The sequence below is a fragment of the Ovis aries genome, chromosome 10 (genome assembly GCF_016772045.2).
Source record: "Ovis aries strain OAR_USU_Benz2616 breed Rambouillet chromosome 10, ARS-UI_Ramb_v3.0, whole genome shotgun sequence".
Lineage (NCBI taxonomy): Eukaryota > Metazoa > Chordata > Mammalia > Artiodactyla > Bovidae > Ovis > Ovis aries.
This window is the reverse complement of record NC_056063.1, coordinates 35,723,604-35,745,566: the sequence shown is the minus strand read 5'-3', so window position 1 is coordinate 35,745,566 and position 21,963 is coordinate 35,723,604. Positions and strand designations below refer to the sequence as shown.

The window sequence follows — 21,963 nt, the reverse complement described above, 5'->3', positions numbered from 1 at the left end:
TTTATATTCAGTATATCCCTGAGGATGGCATTATGTTAAGAATTCTTCTCAGTTTTAAAAAATACATAATAATTATAACTTATAATCTACTTTTCTTTATAATAATGCCTGGAGGTGGACTATTTTCTTACTTCAAAAAACTGTAGTACACTAGCAAAAGTACATTATCTTTTGCTAGTTACAGTATAATAAACATTTTGATAGTTTTTTTAGGTGGTAAAATAGAATATTTTAAATTGCTCCAAATGTAGCTAAATTTTACATTCTGATTTTCAAATGACTTCATTCGTATCAACAAAGGGGTATATCTGGAAAAAGGTGTATCTGTTGAATCTTTCCTATAAAACGTTCAGCGCTTTTTAAGTTGGAATGTGCATTTCAACTCATGTATTTCAGAGAAAAACAACAACAAAAAGAACTGGTTAAAGTCCTTCTCTCACGACTTTTTCTTGTTCTGTTTCCTGTTAGCTTCTCTAAGAGATGGGAGAGGAGAGGATGAATTCAATCAATATTTAGGAAGCAAAATTAGAAAGATGTCTGTTTGACTGCCTATGAAGGATGGGAGAACAAAGAGAAAGAGCTCAAAGCTGTTTCTAGGTTCCAGTGAGAAGCACTAATGGCCAGGAGTGAAAGTAGCTCAGTCATGTCTGTCTCTTTGTGACCCCGTGGACTGTAGCATGCCAGGCTCCTCTGTCCATGGAATTCTCCAGGCAAGAATGCTGGAGTGGGAGGCCATTCCCTTCTCCAGAGGATATTCCCAATCCAGGGATTGAAGCCAGGTCTCCCGCACTGCGGGCAGATTCTTTACTGTCTGAGCCACCAGGGAAGGCAACGGTCAACAGAGCCTGGGGTAAGGGCGCTCACTCCTGGAGAAGTGGCAGCACTTGGCGAGGGCAGTTGTTCTCACTAGGCCTGTTCACGCTCCTTCCCATTCCTTATCACCATGCGGCTCTGCTTACCTTCCTTGTTGCCAGCCAGTTCTACTCCTTACTGTTGGCTGTTTTTAGGACACCCCCGCGTGGATGGCAGGAAGTGAGGTTTCTGTGCCTCCAGCCACTGCCCAGCACGCCTCCTCTCCCACTCTGACGTGAGTGCTGTCATCCTATTCTACCGTCACCTAGCCTCCCCCACCCTTTAAAGCCCCTCAGCTCTCTCTGCCCAGACAGCTTTCTCACAACACCCCACCCACACCCCACTGCTCTCAGGATAGGCCCAGACTCCCTCTCTCACCCCCGGAGTGGGTCAGGTCTGCTCACTCGGGCTCATGCCCAGCTGCCCTCACGACCACAGCCCACTTGCCAAACAGCCTCTGTCCTCTGCTAATACGCCTGCAGCTGGTCTTTCTTCCCTCTTCCTGACTCAACCCACCACATGTCCTGCTTCCACCAAAACGCTGCTGCGGATGCTCCGAAACCCCCTCCTCAGGAAACGCCTTCGGCTGAGCCCTGATGCACCTGAGAACTGGTCCTCCGCCAAGGACAGTGGCAGGACCCCCCCCCCCCACCCCCGCCCACTCCACAGAACCCCACACACCCAGAGGCCTCCAGTCCCTTTATTCAACACAGAGCAAGGCCCCCTTGGCCTCCATCCCCCAGGGCTTTCAGCTCACACCAGACGCCCTTTTCCGTGTTCTGCCTCTAGGATCCAACCCAGCGCTAGACCTGCCCTCGCCCTCCCCCTAGGACCACAGCCCAGCCTGCTCTCAGTGACAACCCTTCCTGGCTCTAGCTTGGGCGGGTTCTCTGACAAGGCCTCCATATTCTCTCCAAGGCCTTCTCTTCATACTTGAGATGCTCTGCCTCATCCTTTCCCCAAGCTTATTAAAACTGATGTTAAATACTTTTTCTGTAATTGCTCAAAGAGTTTATGAAAATTACTTCCAATGTAATGAATACTTTATTATGATTTTAAAAAATCTATTAAATAACGCAGTGCTATAACATCCTCTCTGTAGATTCTCTAATATATATTCTCCAATTTATAGGTGCAAACCTCATAACTCCTTAATAATGTTAAGTAAAATGCAACTGGAATTTTAACAACAAACCAAAGTTACCTTTATCGCCGAGGTCTCTAAAGAAAGTTGATCCACAACCAGCTTTTTTGATTCCTGCTAGTGTGTCCTCGATATCCTTTAAATACACATATAATAAATCTTTCATAAATTAAATAATTTATAAAAATTTATTTTCCTTCTTAAAAAAAAAGAGAGATCTCCCCTCCATTGCTTACCTTATCTGTCAGCCTCTTGACAGAACTTTTACCTATAGCAAAGAGGAAATATTATTGAGTGCCCATATATTATAATACCTTGGTAAAACTTAGCTTCCATTAAGAGAGAAAACTGCTCAAAAGACAAAACAAGTTTATAAAAAATATGTCTGGCAATTTTAGCTAAGATCTTTAAACAGAAGTTACAAGCCAGAGAACTCGAGACAGAGAACTTGAGACTCATCCTCACTGTCACTACGCTCCAGACACATGGGGTCTTCTAACTGCCTCTGACCCATCATAGCTGTCCAAGAGAAATAAATCTGTGCCAAACACAAATTCTTTCCTTACATGATCATTAAAATCTGTCTCCTTTTGCTTTAATTGATTATAAACATATACACACATGTTTCAGAATGCTACCTTTTAAACCTTGAAAAGTCCTTAAGTTCACAGCTCCCCAGTCAGATCTAAAGGCTGCCCAACACGGCTGTTCATTCTAATATGATGTTACTGTTAACAGTTTCCTACTAGGTAACAGATTAAAACTCAGGCTTTTAACCATCTTCTTTAGACTGACCTCATTTTCTCTCATTTACTGTAAATTCTAAAGCAATCACATTGCTTGTTTGGTTGAAGACTTTTTCTGAAGACAGCCTCAAGCCATTTTACACATCCAGAACACTGAAAAGTACGTTGTTTATTTCTTCTGTAAGCTATGTGCGTCACTAACTTCCTTTCTTGTTCTCAAAATTATCTTATCTCTAAAGGTCCTTCAGGACAATTACAAGTGTATGAGAATTCACAAGACAGGTTAAAAACAATAACACCTTTAGATGTGCCCTTTTGCAGTTTGGGATGCTTACATTTGGATTATAAATCTACTGGGGACACATTCTATTATCTATTGTTAATAAATTACCAAGATTTTATTTTTGCATTAATAACCAAAAAACACTAGTTGTGAATATGACTATATAAATTTCAGAAACACCTATGACCATGTTGGTAAGCTTGCTGCTGCTGCTGCTAAGTCGCTTCAGTCATGTCCGATTGTGACCCCATAGACGGCAGCCCACCAGGCTCCCCCGTCCGTGGGATTCTCCAGGCAAGAGCACTGGAGTGGGTTGCCATTTCCTTCTCCAATGCATAAAAGTGAAAAGTGAAAGTGAAGTCGCTCAGTCATGTTCGACCCTCAGCAACCCCATGGACTGCAGCCTTCCAGGCTCCTCCATCCATGGGATTTTCCAGGCAAGAGTAGTGGAGTGGGGTGTCATTGCCTCCTCCGGTTGGTAAGCTTAGGAGCCACTATTTTGGAATGATTGTTTGCTGCTGATAAACTAGTGTTACCCAATGACAACCAGATTTTAATGCTACGTCTATTATAACATGAGATCATCAAACACACAAACGCTCTCCGTTATTTCATGTTCACTACAAGTTCTGCTTGGTACTTGTATAGGTATTTGATTATCAAATGGAGAAACCATGTACTTAATAAACGTCTCTTGCAAAAATTTTTTCAAAACGGTATCACTAATTAGAAAATGGTAAAGAAATTATCTTGGCTGACAAAAAGTTTGGGGTACATTCTGTTACAAAAAATTCATTTTCAGGTTAAAAAGAAAAGGCAGAGCTCCTAGTAGAACATGTAGTCTCACTTCCTTTCTCTTAAGTCATGAACACTTCTCTGAATCAGAGAGGGGACTGTGGTCTTTTACACCCAGGATGCTCTGCTGGGGTTTCTTTAGCACCTTTCACCCAGGTTGCTGTGTTTTACACCCTTTATTTATGGGCTCCTCCAGGAGAGAGACCGGGCATCAGAGTAAGAGATGCAAAGTCTGATGTACATGAGGGGCATGACCACTCTCCATCTGACAGCAGCAACCACATAGGGACAAAGGAAATTCAGTGCAATACAAGGATTCCTTTTCTGGCAGTCCCCTTCCCCCACTTTTTAAAAATGGAGGTAGAGTTCATGCACAATATTAGTCTCAGATATATACCACAGTGATTAATAATTTTCATAAGATATTGGCTATATTCCCTGTGCTGCACAGTGTATGTTCTTGTAGCTTATTTTATACAGAGTACTTTGGACCTCTTAACCCTCTACCCTCATCTTGCCCCTCCCCGCTGCCCTTGCCCCACTGGTAACCACTAGTGTGTCCTCTGTGTCTGTGAGTCTGTTCCTTTTTTGTTATATTGCTTTATTTTTTAGATCTTCATATAAGTGATGACATAACAGTATTTGTCTTTCTCTGATTTATTTCACTAAGCACAATACCCTCCAGGTCCATCAATACTATTGCGAAAGGCAGAAGTTCATCGTTTTTTATAGCTGAGTAGTACTTCACTGTATGTATATGCCATATCTTCGTCCTTTCATCTACTAACGGACACTCGGGTTGCTTCCATGTCCTGGCTATTGTAAATAGTGCTGCTACATGTGCACAGATCTTTTCAAATTAGTTTCTTTCTTCTTTGGATACATGCCCAGGAGGAGTGGGGTTGCTGGATCATATGGCAGTTCTATTTTTATTTTTTTTTGAGGAGTCTCTACTGTTTTCCACAGTGTCTGCATCAATTTACATTCCCACCAACAGCGTATGAGGGTTCCCCTTCCTTGACAGCATTTGTTATTTGTGTTCTTTTTGAGGGTGGGAGGTGATACCTAATTGTGGTTTTGATTTGCATTTCTGTGATGATGAGCAATGTTGAGCATCTTTCCATATGCCTGTTGGCCATCTGCATGTCTTCTCTGGAAAAATGTCTATTTAGGTCTCCTGTCCCTTTTTCCTTTTTCCCTTGAGATTGAGCTGAATGAGCTATTTATATATTTTTGATATTAACCCCTAATCAGTCATATTATTTGTTAATATTTTCACACACATACGAAATTCATTCTTACTGTTTTCATAGCTATTTCATACATATTCATGTTCTCATATAAAACAACAGCCAAAAAGACAGATTCAGAGGTGAGGCTGTCGTGCTTTGTGGTACGAGTGTGAAAGGATGGAAAGTCCACAGTGGCTTTTCTGGGCAGGGAGGGATAAATCTTCAAGCACTACAATGGAATTTTGGCTCAAGAAGCAGAATGTTCTAAAAGCCTCCACCTACTCTGGAGATTCCAGCACGTGGTTTTCACTGTTTACAGAGGACTTCTGAAGTTGAAAACCAGGAACAAGCACACCATGTTACAGGCAAACAGCCATTTTCATACTTAAAATAAGTAAAACTGCATTACTACATATTAAGCACAGTTACAGGTCAAATAAATCTTTGCCAAAATGAAGTTATTTGATAGCCATAACTATAAAAACATTGCTAATGGTACCTAATTCAACTTCATTTTGCTAGAGATCAGCAGACTCTCGACACATAAAAATCAGACAATAGAGACACTTACATTGTTTCATACTTTTTGCATAAGTATATGGAAGAGCTCTGGCATCAATATCAGGATTGGCGTTAAGAGCTGATTACTCCAACACTTGCTTGAATTCAGTCCCAGCAATGATGGAAATCATTGCATTGCATGCAATTTCACAGAATCTCATACTTAGAATGCTTTTACAAAGGCCATCAGAAGAATAGTAATGTGCTCTGGGCTTAGATTATAAAAAGAGTCATGTTTTAAAGATTTCATTTCATTTATTTCATTTCACACTCATCTCTTCTTTTTAATGATTCCTTTTTACATCATTCAGAGAACAATAAGAAAGCTGATGAAAAGCTTAAGAGTGTCTAAAGACTGTAAGGGTGGAGGGAAACTGACCTTCTTGAACATTCTCCCAAGGAGGAGAAATCTGTCTTTAAAGAAAAAAAAAAAACAACAAACCATGGTCGATGGGCTTTAAAACCTGCTCTTCTCACACTGGAAAATGCCTCCTTTCCAGTCAGGCTGGGGTTGGGGGTGGTCGTGTACCAGGGGACAGATGAAAGTTTTGCCCACCTGCAGCTTGACAGCTACAGACATGCTTTTCGGGCCCATCTGGGGGACAGGTATGCACGTGTGTCCACAAGAAGGCCTGCAGGGGAGAACGTGTTTCCGTGGGTGGATGGCATGGTGCTCGATGCCACCAGGGCAGACAGCGCTCACGGCCCAGTCTCGCCCACGTGCTGACTCTGCTCCACTTCAGGGTGGGGAAGGAGACTTCTCAGTGAGGCCTTGGAAGACCAAAGAGCCACTATTTGGAAAGTGAATTTATCAGAAGCTTTACGTATTTAAGACTTCTGCATTGGCTCTTACAAATCAGCTCACTTTTCTGATAGAATTGCACTAGGTGAAAATGTTTTGGTTTAGAACCAACATGAGGAAAGCATATAGAGAGTCACGTTTTTATTATTTTAGTCTCTCCATTTTTTGTACAGTACAATAATTTTTAAATTAATAATTTAAACTGGCAACAAGGATTAGTTTTATATATATATTTTTTTATGCTTTACTGCAACATTTTACATACCACAGAATCCATCTATTGAAACTGTATAGCTCAGTGGTGTTTAGTATATTCTGAGTATATTATATTAGAATATAGTATATTCAGAGTGGTACAACCATCACCACCATCTAATTTCAGAATGTTTTCATCAGGCCCCCAAAAGAATGAAAACTCATTAGCAGTCACTCTCCTGCCCCTACTTCTGGGCAACCACTAACCTACTTCCTGTCTCTGTAGACTTGCCTGTTCCGGACACTTCATACACAGGGAATCAAGCCATGTGTGGTCTTTGAGACTGGCCTCTCCCATCCAGCATGACCTGCTCAAGGTTCACATGTGCTGCCGTGTGCGTCAGCAGGCAGACCTCGAGGAGAGTGGGTTCAGTGCTCAGCGCCCTTTGCCTCTACTATAAGGACATGACATCTTTCACGGCACTTTCACAGGTGTCCTTTAACTATTCCTCAAACTTGCTGATCAAAATGATCACCTGGGAGTGTTTGTTAAAAATATGGGAATATAGGACAGGTAGTCAGATATGGACGAGAGGGTATTACTGATTCCACGGCCCTATCTCAGACCTTCTAAATCAAAATCATGAGGGGAGACGGGAAGGACTTGAAATTTCAGCAAAAGGCTCTCTCTGAATTTACTATCAAGTAAGCTTGGGGAATTCTGTCATCATCTCTGATTAGAGAGAATGAAACGGTACCCAAAATTACAGAGTGGGAAACAACCTCAGAGATGTGGAAACTCAGCCCCAAATCAAATAGCTTCAATAGTGGCAAAGATAAAAAGGATCTCTTTTACCTGCAACAATTTTGAAATTTAAGATTCATAAATCCACCAAGACACACACTCACCCAGCAACTCTGGCACATGCAACACAATAAATTCTATGGTCGCCCCAATTACAGCCCTTTTCAGAGTAAACTGTTAATGCCAATGGGTTAATCTTAATTTGGATTATTTATACCCTTATGTATTTATGTGCAATAAAATCTATGTTGAAGTATAAGTGAAGGCACAAAGTGTACAGTGCCCAGAAAGATAAACACCAGGTAAAAATAAGTTTAGGGGCTAATAAATTTCAGATTGGTGTATTTCTTTCTGTTTATACATGAGGATCATGGGTCACTGGGTTGGCTCTGTGTTTCCTTGTTTTTCTGTTCACCATGATCCACAGGAATGCAATAGAGATTATTCTCCTTCTTATCCACGATGAAAAATGAAGATGAAGTACATCATATGCTTAAAGGATGTTTTATTCAGCCTTCAAAATTACTCAATTCTTGATGTAGTTAAATGCCTTCTGATAGAGCTTAATTGCATTCCAATGAAAAATAAAGTGGAAACATTATAAAAACCTAAGTTGGTTGAATCAAAGGCTGCAGAAAAACAAGAAAGAAAAAAAAAAACATGTAAACTTTAAACTTCATTAAAACAACCTGGACTATGACTAAAACCAGGTAAAGTAAAACTTGGGAAAATTCTTTTGTTTTTAAACTTTTTATTTTATACTGGGGTATAGCTGATTAAGTGGATTAAGGCTTCCCAGGTGGCTCAGTGGTTAATAATCTGCTTGCTAATGCAAGACATATAGGAGATATGGGTTCAGTCCCTGGGTTGGGAAGATCCTCTGGAGTAGGAAATGGCAACCCACTCCAGTATTATTGCCTGGAAAATCCCATGGACAAAGGAGTCTGGTGGGCTATAGTCCACAGGGTGGCAAAGAGTCGGACATGACTGAATATGCATGCACTCAGAGCTGAGTAACAATGTTGTGATAGTTTCAGGTGAACAGTGAAGGGACTCAGCCACACATACACATGTATCCATTCTCCTCCAAACTCCCCTCCCGTCCAGACTGCCACACAACGTTGAGCAGAGTTCCGCATGCTACACAGTACGTCCTTACTGGTTACCCATTTTAAATATAGCAGTGTGTACATGTCCATCCCAAACTCCCTAACTTATCCCTCCCCTACAACCGTAAGTTCATTCTCTGTGAGTCTCTTTCTGTTTTGTAAGTTCATTTGTATCATTTCTTTTTAGAGTTCATATATAAGGGATGTCATATGATATTCCTGTCTGACTACTTCACTCAGTATGACAGTCTCTAGGTCCATCCATGTTGCTGCAGATGGCATGACTTCATTCTTTTTACGGCTGTGTAACAGTTCATCGTCTCTATGTACCACAGCTTCTTTATGCGTTCCTCTGTTGATGGACATTCAGGTTGCTTCCATGTCCTGGCTATAGTAAGCAGTGCTGCAATGAATACTAGGGTGCATGTATCCTTTTGGATCATGTTTTTCTCTGGATATACGCTCAGGAGTGGGATTGCAGCGTCACATGGTGGCTCTAGTTTTAGTTTTTAAAGGTGCCCCCATACTGTTGTCCATAGTGGCTATACCAATTTACATTCCTACCAATAGTGTAGGGTATTCCCTTCTCTCCACACCCTCTCCAGCATTTATTGTTTGTGGATTTTTTGATGATGGCCTTTCTGGCTGGTGTGAGATGACACCTTATTGTAGTTTTGATTTGCATTTTTTTAATAATTAGTGATATTGGGCATCTTTTTATGTGCCTTTTGGCCATCTGTATGTCTTTAGAGAAATGTCTATTTAGATCTGCCCATTTTATGATTGGGTTGTTTTTCTGATATTGAGCTGTTTATGTATTTTGGAGATTAATCCCTTGTTGGTTGCATTGTTTGCAAATATTTTCTCCCATTCTGTATGTTGCCTTTTTGTTCTGTTCACGGTTCATGGTGTGTTTGCACATACAACACAGATTCAAGAAGCTCACAGAATACCAAGCAGGATGAATACAAAAATAAACTTAAAATAGATTAAAGACCTAAATGTAAAACTGACACTATGAAACTCCTAGAGGAAAATACAGGTGACAGAGCACTTTCTGACATAAATCACAGCAGTATCTTTTTGGATTTGAATCCTAGAGTAATGAAAATAAAAATGGGACCTAATCAAACTTAATAGCTTTTGCACAAAAAAGGAAATCATGAAAAATCCAGGAGAGGATTTTTTTAGATCTTCACTGTAAGGATTGCTGGGGCCCCTCATGGCTGGATTTTCACAAATTTCTATCTTTCATGGTAGCCCATGCTCAGATTCTAGCAACTCTTTAAACATTCCTGTCAGATGCTGGCTCTGGCAGTGGCTTCCAGGCAGCATCCACCCTGGGTGGGCTCTGCATCTCTGCGTCTGTCTTCTTTAGTGTTCAGGTGTGTATGCCCTGTGGTCTCAGTTCTCTTGTGGACTTAAGAACAGCTGTTGATTTTCTATCTTTCTTTTTTGCTGTGAGAACAGGAAATGATGACATCCACGGTCTTTACCTATTGAAGACGCTAAACTACTTTTTAAAAGAAAATTTCGTTATCTCTCCAATTACTTACTTACACTAATTTTCTAGGAGTGAACTTATTACATCCATGTAAGTATTAATAAATGTTGCAAAGGTTTCTGATACACACTGTCAAGTTTTCTCCAAAGAAGTTTGAGTCAGGAGTCTGGGGTGGGGTGCTCACACACACACAACACACCCATGTCCACACAGATCCCAGCAGGAAGAAGAAACACTTTCTCCTGGCCAGGCAATGAAAAGCCATGGCACTTCAAACCCCCACGTTCCTCCAGCGGACTGTTTACTTATATTTTTGGCTGTGCTGCATCTTCGTTGAGACAGGCGGGCTTAGTTGGCCCGACACATATGGAATCCTAGTTCCTGGACCAGAGACTGAATCTGTGTCCCGTGTGCTGGAAGGCACATTCTTAACCACTGGACCACCAGGGAGTTCCCTGGACTCTTTACTGATAACAGGCCCCCAGAGCTGTCCTCTCTTCCGTGAGACAGTTTCTCTCCTTCACTTTAGGTTGCTTGTGATTTATCACTGATGCATGTCCCAAACTGCAATTCTCTGCTCCTCCCAAATAAACTGTTCTGCAGGTAACATAACTGGCTGTTTTCTTTTTTTTAAATTAATTTAGATGAATAGAAGCTTACCAAAATAATTTAAATACACTGTTACCACACTATTTTTCCTCTGGTAAGCCTTCACTTCACTCTCCCTCACAGGTTCAAGATGAACCCCCATCCCCACCAGAAACACATGTCTGTGGCTGGTGAAAGGGTCACCAGAATCTCTACATTTGGCCCTGTTTCTCATCTGACCTCTCACTTTTCCCCAGCACCATGCTCTGGTCTAGCTATAGGTGAACTCACTGTCCCAAGAACAGGCCGTGACCACGCACTTGTTCAGGTCATCCGTCAATACCAACAATGCCTTCCCAGATCCTCTCAGTCTCCCAATTCGACCTACACATCTCGCAGCTCACCCTGCTCTGGCCCACTCCGCTTGTTCCATGTGCAGCTACCCACAGGGCAACACTGTGGATGGTGTCCTTTCTGCAAGGTGTCAGGCAGCCAAGAACTTTTGACAGAACACTTCGGCAATACGGGGGACAGAAGGGGTGTCATGTCTACTCTCTGCAATGTTTAGATAAATGAAAATAAGGATTTCTGACAATTTGGGATAGCTGAGAGTTGAGTTTATGAAATAAAATTATTTAATTATAGCTTTTGGACTTTTGCTTCTTAATTCTATTTTTTCAGGATTTTTTTGCATCATGACTCCATTATATGACCCTCCTAATTGCTTTAGCCTAGTTTTTTTTTTTTTTTTGCCCCCCAAAGAAAATGTTTTATTGATTTAAAACCTAACATCCTGGAAGAATTAGTTATCCTATTAATAATTTATTTAGTGACATTTAAAATCTTATTTTTTCTCTCTTTAGAAAAATCCATGAACAAGCAACTATTTCTTAGATAAATAAATAAATAAGTTTAGTACTACAAGGGAGGAAAAGTCTAAATAATTAAGCACACGCATGGTACAAAAAATGATGACAATTAAAATGAAGAAAAAGTTGTTACCAATTCTGAAAACCAGAGGTTTCTCAGCCCTAATATTTGATTCCTTAACTTCAAAAACCAAACCACTTACGCTGGATGTGGTCGAACATGACAGAGAAGAGGAAGTCCCGGGGTGTCATGTAGTACTCCCCACCATACTCCAAGGACGAGAACTGCATGAAGCGCTGTTTACGAGGAGACGGCTTCCCTGTAATCTCTCCAGGGTTCACACTTCTCTAAAAGAAAAAGAAATTGCAATTTTAGGTTTTTTTCCCCAGCATTATTCCCCAGCTTAGCTACTTCTGGAATAAATGACCTGGGTTCGATTCCTGGGTTGGGAAGATCCCCTGGAGAAGGGAACAGTTACCCACTCCAGTAATCTCGCCTGGAGAATTCCATGGAAAGAGGAGCCTGGCAGGCTATAGTCTAGGAAGTTGCAAAGAGTTGGGCATGAACAATCTTTAAAGAGCTGGAATAATCTTTAAAGAGTAATTTTAGTGTTTAGGTCTCACAACCTTCAAACTTTGAAGTCATTTACTGAAGAGAGATTTACTGGAGCACTGGAGACAAAGCAGAGATGCAGCGAACCTGAGGGAACCCATAGCCCCAAACAGGAGAGCAACAAAGGGCAAATGCAAGAAATTCTGTGAGGCAGTAAGATGCACCATGAAGAGACAGAGCTGGATAAGGAAGTGGTAAAGAGAATACGTCACACAGGATGGACAGGGAAAGGCGACATTCAGGAGGTGAAGTGAGGCAGCTTGGGAGTCAGGCTCTCTGTGGAGGGAGCACTCTGCAGGCAGGAGGTGAAAAAGGAACAAAGACCCGAGGTGGGAGCAGGAGTGGTGTGCTCCAGGACCGCATGGTGGAGGAGGCTCAGAGAGACAGAAAGGCAGCAGATCAGGCGAAGACAAAGCACAGCCTGTCTGATAAGGGGCCCTGCTTCAGGAGTGTATTCACACAATGCGTGGAAAGTGCTGCAAGAACAGAAACAGGTAAAATACTGTCACCGGAAGAGTCAGTATCTTAGGCCACAGAGACAATATGGACACAGCTGCTGCTAACCTGCCACTGAGCACTTGCTGTGTGCTTCATGCTGAACTGTTAAATATTCTCCATGAATTACAGTCAAATATAATTTGACCCTCACAGTTACTGAACAGTAGACACAGTAGACATGAAAATTGTGGACAAAATGGTAGAGGTAAGTAAAACCAGGTGTCCAGCTCAACAGTGTTTCCATCTCTTCAGCACCACACTACCCTCCTACCCACACGGGGCCCCCCAGGCAGACTGGAAGAGGATGACAACCAGCGAGCACAGTGCATATGCCAAGGTCAAAACAGTAACCCTGTCTCAGATGCGTTGTCTGTGAAATGAAATAGCACACGGCCATATGGATGCTTCCAAAAGGCAGCGCACTAACCTAGACCACAGTGTCTTCCCAGACATATCACTTCCTCTTCACGCTCACACACAAGTCATGCTCACTGAGAGCTGACTGCAACTGGAACAGAAAAAACAGCGATTCGCTTAAACCTCCCCAGATTCAAAGCCATCAATAGCTCCTCGTGGCTGAGCTCAGTCCTCTGACCAGTATTAATTCTCTCCCTACAATGTGACAACTGGTTTCCTTTAGGGCTTCTCTGGTAGCTCAGCTGGTAAAGAATCCGCCTGTAATGCAGGAGACCCTGGTTCGATTCCTGGTCAGGAAGTTCCCCTGGAGAAGGACAGCCTACCTATTCCAGCACTCCTGGGCTTCCCTGGTGGCTCAGATGGTAAAGAATTTGCCTGCAATGTGGGAGACCTGGGTTCGATTCCTGGGTTGGGAAGATCCCCTGGAGGAGGGCATAGCAACCCACTCCAATATTCTTGCCTAGAGAATCTCCATGGATAGAGAAGTCCTGTGGGCTAAGGTCTGTGGAGTTGCAGAGTTGGACACAACTGAGCGACTAAGCATAGCATGGCAGTGCCTGCCAGAAGACAGGACACTCAGTAACACTGCATGACAGCGCCCTGGCTCCGTGCGAACTTGCCTGTTCATCTTTCCTTTCCTTCCCCCTGAAATTACTACTATCAAAATACCTCAAGAGGCATGTCTTAATCACACAAGTCCATACTCTTACTCTAGTCATCAGAAAATTGGATTTCATTCATTCTTTCTGAACACTTTATATGTGAGGCAGACACGTTATCATTTGATATATTATCAAGTGGATAGTGAGTATTTGTAGGAAACTGGTAGGAAACAAGAGAAACACTAATTCCTACTAGAGCGATTCACAGAGTGTCTACAGATGGGACACAGGAGGGAGGGTGGGCAAGAGTCTTGTCAGTAGACACCACAGCACTGGTGAAGTCTGAGACATGAGACACAACACGGCATACTGAAGAGCTGAAGTTACATGTGGACACACACATTACTAGCTAAAAGAATATTTACCTTTATTATATTAATGTTAATATACAGTCTACTAAGAGAATTTTTAAAAATAATGTATCAGAAATATATATATGTATTTCCAAATCTTTAAATAAACGCCAGCTCTTTTATACTATCTAACACCGAAGTTGTTTATAATGAGTTAAAAAAAACACTTTTTACCAACAACTTAGTCCTTTTTCTTGCTGTTGTTCAGTTGCCAAGTCGTGTCTGACTCTTTATGACCCCATGGACTGCAGAATGCCAGGCCTCCCTGTCCCTCACCATCTCCTGCAGTTTGCTCAAGTTCATGTCCATTGAATTGGTGATGCCATCCAACCATCTCATCCTCTTGTCCCCTTCTCCTCATGCCTTCAATCTTTCCCAGCATCAGGGTCTTTTCATGAGTTGGCTCTGCATCAGCTGGCCAGAGTATTGGAGCTTAGCATCAGCCCTTCCAGTGAATATGCAGGGTTGATTTCCTTTAGGACTGACTGGTAATCCTTTTTACATAAACAAATCCTTCTTTCCAAACGCCAGCCAACTGAAGGGGCTAATTACTCGTCTACCCTCCTCCTCTAGTGGTCTCATTAACAGGATGGATGGTTATGTTTCTGCTGGCTTTCATGCCATCCTGTCTCCTGTAGCAAACTTAACCATGAAACCCCGTCACTTGCTGCAGTCACTACAGGCCTGTCACTGGACTTCCTCCCATCCTGCGGCAGCAGAGGCGGGTATGGTTGGGAAAGGAAAACACTGTGTCCACAACCACACTGACCAAAATGCCAGCAACCCTGTCTGAGGGTATTTCTCTAAAGGGCAGGTACCCCAATGGGGGACAGAGGGAAATCCAAAGGCCACCCCAGGGGGTAGGGTAAGCCCCAGCAGGACAGGAAGGCAGGGTGCCCAGAGGAGAGCTGGACACGGCCCTGCTTTTCCTCCAATCCCTCGGGCCACTAACTGACCCACAGTAGGAAACTACAATAAAAATCAAATTCAGAAAGAAAGCAGGGGAAAATCAGAGAAAACAAAACATGATGGACTTTAAAACACTGGAGAGCGAAGATGAAGATGACAGACACCTGAAGGGAGCCGCCCAGCTCTTAACAAAGAAAAGCAGCACAGGAGAAAAATGGTGGAACGAAACTAAAAATTTTAAAAAGCAGTAAAGACTAGAATCAACACTGCAGAAAACATACAAACTAATGATGGGGGGATAATCACACAGAAGGCAGGAGAAAAGCAGAGGAAAGGAATTAGGGAAAAGAACATCCACACGTGTGACAGACACCCAGGGCTCAACATGAAAACGCTGTGCTTCAAGGAGAAAACGAACAAATCGGGCGCCTACATCAAAACCAGAGTGGAAACCTCACGCAAACCCGCAAACCCGCGGATTTAGAATTTAGGATGCTATCTGCCACGGCCTGCATGAGGACCGCACAGGAGACTGGTCACTTCTGGATCTTTCAGGAAACCTAAATAAGGCTAGAACCAGGATGCCCTTATTGCTGGGATGAACCTCTTAAAAGCTGTTCTCAGAGAAGGTCACACACAAAGTGACGCTGTGAAGGATTAGGCAAGACGCATTCCTGCAGTAATTCTTGAAGACACACATCAAGCTTGTGGATGTACTCTGCGAGGAAAAGAAAGGAAGAAACATGGTCAAGCTACTCAACCCAAGACGCTGAAGAGAATTTTTCTACCCATCTTCACCCTCAACTAATTTATTGCAGTTTCAGACAACTACTCCAGTAGGTCGGACTAAATGGTACCAATCCTGACATTTATCTGAATGAAATTTCCTAAACACCAGGAGTCAACCCTGTTGGCCAATGCAGACTGTTGACGCATAAATAACAGAGAGCCTGGCAGGCGGCGGTCTCTTGGGAAGACAAGAGTGAGCGGAATGTGCTGCTGGAGATCAAAGAGCAGCCCTCCAGGTCCACTGGGCCAGGCTGGAGAGTGACAGAGCTGGGATGCGCTTCTCCAGCCTCCATCAGAAGCCAAGTGTGCGGGAAGGGAGGGGTGGAGAAGCAGGGGTGGGGCCAGCCTCAGCCCGAGAGTGCTGTCCACATGGTTCTGGTTAAACCTAAAACGCTCCATGGCTTTCAAGGATTACTTGTAATGCAGTAAAAAATGTGACAAAGGAATTAAGAGCAATGAGTGATGTGGACTGGATAAAAGAGATCTTTGAAAGCTGATGACTTCTGTTAAAACATTTCACGAGTTTATTGCCTTTAAAGCAACAGGTGCTTCAGCATTCTGTCTCTACTTTTTATCCATGAAGTGACAAATTGGAAAAAGTGCTCTGTTCTTTGTTGAACATTCTTTGGTTTCGGCATTTCTCAGGAAGAAGGTGGGAAAAGAACAGGCCTTCTTTACAATGCTTTCAATATGTCCAATATATACACACTGCATCAGACCCAAAACCCATTCATTTGGGGGTCTTTATTTTGGAATTTGCAATAATCTGGATAAAATGTAACTGCTTTGCTGTCTTTGAACTTTCTGCGGTATAATTAAAGAATATCTTTTCTTCTTAGAGAAAACTTTACAACTGGAAACTTTCAGTCATTAGAACTTTTCCATTTTGTTCTGAATCAGGGAGATTTTATTGTATGTGAAACAAAATACTACTGGACTAAATTAAAAATACTCACTATGTAAGCTATGATTCACGATAAATTCTACAAAATAACAGAGTATTAGTGAGGGAGATGACGGTCATTCCTGGCAAACCTGCAAGTTCTGGCAACTATTCTCTGTGGGCTCTGGATATTGTTTTCTCTGTGTGTTTAGTTGTGTCTGACCATTTGAGACCTCATGGATTGTAGCCCACCAGGCTCCTCTGTCCATGGGATTTCCCAGTCAAGAATACTGGAGTGGGTTGCCATTTCCTACTCCAGGGGACCTTCCTGATTCAGGGATCGAATCTGTGTCTCCTGCACTGGCATTCAGATTCTTTACTCCTGAGTCATCTCGGAAGCCCACTGTTTCCTCTAGTGATGGCCTAGTCTAGACTTTTTTCCGGAGATGAGAAGAAAGGTAGTGTGGCTTTTCCTAGATGAGCACGGTGAAATGAAACGACATATGCCTAAATAAATGAGTTAAAGAATTATCTCCTAGGATCGCAATCTGTCTGAAGAGGAGGGCCTGCTGTCAGGATGCTGAGGAGTAAAGAAGGAAGCGCCGGGACTTCCCGCCTGGTCCAGTGGCTAAGACTAGCACTCCAAATCCAAGGGACACGGGTTCCATCACCCCGGTCAGGGAACTAGATGCCACAGCCACAACTAAGCGTTCACAGACTGCAACTAAGACCTGACTCAGCCAAATAAACAAACAGTAATAATAAAAATCCCAGTACCTTCTCTCTCCTGATGAGATCACCGAGCAGAAAAGCACGTTCCCTTCCTTCATAACTGCCTTTCAGGAGGCACATCATTTTTGTCTATATTCTAAACAAAACGTGTGAAGTAGGTTTCAAGGGATTAATATACAGCTTCCTCAGTGTCACTCAGTACAGCCACGACGTGACACTTCCTGAGAAATGACAGCGTTGCTTCAGCTCACTGCCCCACTCACGAGGGAAACACTCTTCCTACAAACCTCCAACACCAACTTAGTATCACACATCTCCTATGACCAAGCAATGTATAAAGTAACACATGAATAATCAGCCCCTTAGAGCAAGAGAGTTCCAGAAAAACATCTATTTCTGCTTTACTGACTATGCCAAAGCCTTTGACTGTGTGGATCACAAGAAACTGTGGAAAATTCTGAAAGAGATGGGAATACCAGACCACCTGACCTGCCTCTTGAGAAATCTGTATGCAGGTCAGGAAGCAACAGTTCGAACTGGACATGGAACAAAAGACTGGTTCCAAATAGGAAAAGGAGTACGTCAAGGCTTTATATTGTCACCCTGCTTATTTAACTTCTACGCAGAGTACATCATGAGGAATGCTGGAAGAAGCACAAGCTGGAATCAAGATTGCCGGGAGAAATCTCAATAACCTCAGATATGCAGATGACACCACCCTTATGGCAGAAAGTGAAGAGGAACTAAAAAGCCTCTTGATGAAAGTGAAAGAGGAGAGTGAAAAAGTTGGCTTAAAGCTCAACATTCAGAAAACGAAGATCATGGCATCTGGTCCCATCACTTCATGGGAAATAGATGGGGAAACAGTGGAAACAGTGTCAGACTTTATTTTTTTGGGCTCCAAAATCACTGCAGATGGTGACTGCAGCCATGAAATTAAAAGACGCTTACTCCTTGGAAGAAAAGTTATGACCAACCTAGATAGCATATTCAAAAGCAGAGACATTACTTTGCCGACTAAGGTCTGTCTAGTCAAGGCTATGGTTTTTCCTGTGGTCATGTATGGATGTGAGAGCTGGACCGTGAAGAAGGCTGGGCACTGAAGAATTGATGCTTTTGAACTGTGGTGTTGGAGCTCGAGAGTTCCTTGGACTGCAAGGAGATCCAACCAGTCCATTCTGAAGGAGATCAGCCCTGGGATGTCTTTGGAAGGAATGATGCTAAAGCTGAAACTCCAGTACTTTGGCCACCTCATGTGAAGAGTTGACTCATTGGAAAAGACTCTGATGCTGGGAGGGATTGAGGGCAGGAGGAGAAGGGGACGACCGAGGATGAGATGGCTGGATGGCATCACTGACTCGATGGACGTGAGTCTGGGTGAACTCCGGGAGTTGGTGATGGACAGGGAGGCCTGGCATGCTGCGATTCATGGGGTCGAAGAGAGTCGGACACGACTGAGCGACTAAACTGAACTGAAGAGCTGGACTGAAGTATGAAGGGAGCATTTAGCAAACGTGAAAGCCCCACAATGACAAACCCCAATCTCCGATAGTTACTTTCCCAGTGTTACTTATCAGCCATGACTTTACGACTTCTTTTCAAATGAGAGAGATGTGCACGTACTTCAATGTTCACAGCAGCAGTATTCAGAACAGTCAAGAAATGGAAGCAACCCAGAGTCCACTAACAGAGGAATGGATAAAGATGTGGTATGTACACATAATGGAATATTACTCAGACATGAAAATGAAAAATGCTATTTGCAGCAACATGGATGGACCTGGAGACTGTCATACTGAGTGAAGTGAGTCAGACACAGAAAGACAAATACCATATGCTATCCTTTATAGGTGGAATTTAAAAAGTGGCACGAAGGAACTTATTTATAAAACAGACTCACAAACACAGAAAACAAACTTATAGTTACCAAAGGGGAAAGAGGGTAGGGATAACTTAGGAGTACAGGATTAACAGATACACACACTGCTATGTATAAAACAGATAACCCACGAGGGTTTACAATATAGCACAGGGAACCAAAAAAAAAAAAAAAAGGAGAGAGACAGAGATGCACCAGAGTAATATTTTTCATTATTATTTAATTAAATTTATATAGAAGACTACTATGTTGGTCTGGTATCAGTAAATTTATCTGGGCTGTGACCTCTCTTTGGGCAACCGAGGAGTAGAGTAGCACGTAACAAGGAATCTTTTGTGATATGAGCTATGATCTAATTGCCAGAACCTTGCACACTCATGCAAAAAGGTCTCCTCAAAACTGAGAACTCTCAGTAAGTCTGGACAGGGTGTTATCAGAGGGCTGAGTCAGAAAGAGAGGCGACCACAAGGGTGACAACACTGAGGAGACTGCATCCTACAGCACACAGTGTGGCGCAAAGAGGATGGATTAAAGGACTCTCTCCCGTCCCTTCACAAGAATAGCTGTGGTCTGTAGCTCTAAGCATTTTATAGTTTGGGATTTCAGGAGGAAAGTGAGTCATTCGTAGTCTCCTCCACCACGCCCCCACTTTCTCCCTGACACACTCAGAGTCCCACACCCCTAATCCCCAGCAAGACTGTCTTGCTCCACACTTCCTCAGCTCACAGTAGCACAGTGAGGGTGGGTTTCTACAGCTTGTGGGTCAACACGATGGCAGTTTGCTTTTCTACCACCACATCCCTCAAGCCCATACCCTGACCCTACACAAAATTTGGTATTAAAAAAATGGATTAAAAAACACCCACCACTACCCCTCAAACAGCAATATGTTGCTTGCATACAAATTTATCTCAAACAAAAAGAACAGAGTTTTTTGAAAACCTTCAAGGTAAAAGGAAAAATAATGAAAGCTTTAACAAAGGGGCAGATTTGCAACTTATTAAAACCAAAAATTACACTTCTATCTTAAAATTCCATTGACATTATTATTTTTATGAATTGGCCTTGAACAAAACAAATACCACACTAATTTAAAGTGTCAACCCTAGTTTTGCTCATTGCCAACCTCACTTTCCTGAAACTGACTGGGTCTGCTGGTACGTCCTGAGTTTCAGCTGTTACCTGGGTCCCTCCGATGACCTTCAAAAACCTTTAAACTGCAGCTCTTTCCAGGAGACAGATGAAGTAACCACTTGGCTTCTGATTGTGATTAAGAAACTTCACAAAGGTAAGCATGTGAGTTGCTTCTTGTCCCTCTCTCATTTGTTAAGCGTTCGGGTTGTCTCCTCTGACTCCTTCCCCGAGCACCTGTGTGGGTTAGGTGTTTTTCAGAGTGCGCGTGCAGAACTCAGCTAGCGTTCACTGAAGCCTGGTAACTCTGTGGACAGAGAGTGTCTGCCCCGAGTGCCTGCCTCAAGGACAGGCTCTCTCTCTTCTGTGTTTCCAGTGCCTACTATGTGGTTAATACTGTTAAATGGTTCAAAAAAGTGTGCCAGAAATGAATGAACTTTTATGAACGGGAATCAATTCCACACTCCAAGGGTGATGTTCAAAAAGTAATTAAAAAATAGATTTCAGACCTTGAACCAACAGGCAAAAGGGTTTTGTGCTGATATAGTTTAAATCCTGTTGTTACTGTTATTCAGTTGCTGTTCTGTCTGACTCTTTGCAACCCCATGGACTGCAGCAGGCCAGGCTTTCCCATCCTTCACTGTCTCCCGGAGTTTGCTCAAATTCATGTCCACTGAATCAGTGATGCTAACTATCTCATCCTCTGTCGCCCCCTTCTCCTTTTGCCTTCAATCTTTCCCAGCATCATGGTATTAACAATTTATCAAGCTATCCTTGGGTAACTAGGTATGTGCTCTATCATGTACAACTGCACCTAAGTGTGCACACAACAGAAATAAAGACCCTTTGTCTCCTTTTATTACAACCACAAATTATCGCATACTGCTCGTGACTATAGATTTTAAAGATGCCTTCATCAGAGGAGCACAGAGGCAGAGCTGTGGACAGCTGGTGGCAGTGGCAACTGGACTCTAAGTGTGTCTTCTTCTGTGCTGCTGTAGAAGTCACAGAATCTCGGAAATGGAGGCTCTGAAACCGGGCTGCACCAGCTGCCGAACACTTTCTGTCCATAAATCTGAATGATCCAGTGGACTTTAGGCTTTATGTTGTGTTTGGTTTAGACTGCAATGGATTTTCTTCAGCTTCCACTTGGAGTTAGTGGACATAATACAATGTGTCTAAGAAAAAGTTTTGATTAAAATGTATTTGTAACAAATGAGCAGGAGATGAGGTGAACATTTTACCAAGCACTGGCAAAACAGGTAAAGTTACTGCTTTAACAATAAAAGTACTATGACACATGTCACTTATTTCTGTTGATGTTTATAAGTTAAATCAGCAAATGAAGCAATACATAGATTACATGACATGAAAAGGAAAAGTAATGCACAGATGTGATTACATAGTTTTGCAAATTAATTTAATGTTCATTAAAACTTTGTGAAGTATAAATATAGAACACATTATTTATTTTTGAAAAAACATTTATCTATTTATTTGGCTGCGCCAGGTCTTAGTTGTAGCAAGCAAGATCTCTGATCTTCGTTCATGCAAACTCTTAGCTGCAGCATGTGCGATCTAGCACCCTGACCAAGGATGGAATCCAGGCCCC

The 21,963-nt window shown here is 42.5% G+C and overlaps 1 protein-coding gene across 1 annotated transcript in view; it reads right to left on the bottom strand.

Annotated features, from left to right (window-relative positions):
* MICU2 (mitochondrial calcium uptake 2) overlaps window positions 1-21,963 on the bottom strand; it is a 51,934-nt gene that overhangs the window by 17,658 nt on the left and 12,313 nt on the right. The window contains exons 2-4 of the mRNA XM_015098183.3: window positions 11,689-11,833; window positions 2,233-2,264; window positions 2,057-2,132 (exon numbers count right to left, since the gene is read on the bottom strand). Coding sequence (XP_014953669.2) covers window positions 2,057-2,132; window positions 2,233-2,264; window positions 11,689-11,833 — 253 coding nt within the window. The remainder of the gene's footprint in view (window positions 1-2,056; window positions 2,133-2,232; window positions 2,265-11,688; window positions 11,834-21,963) is intronic.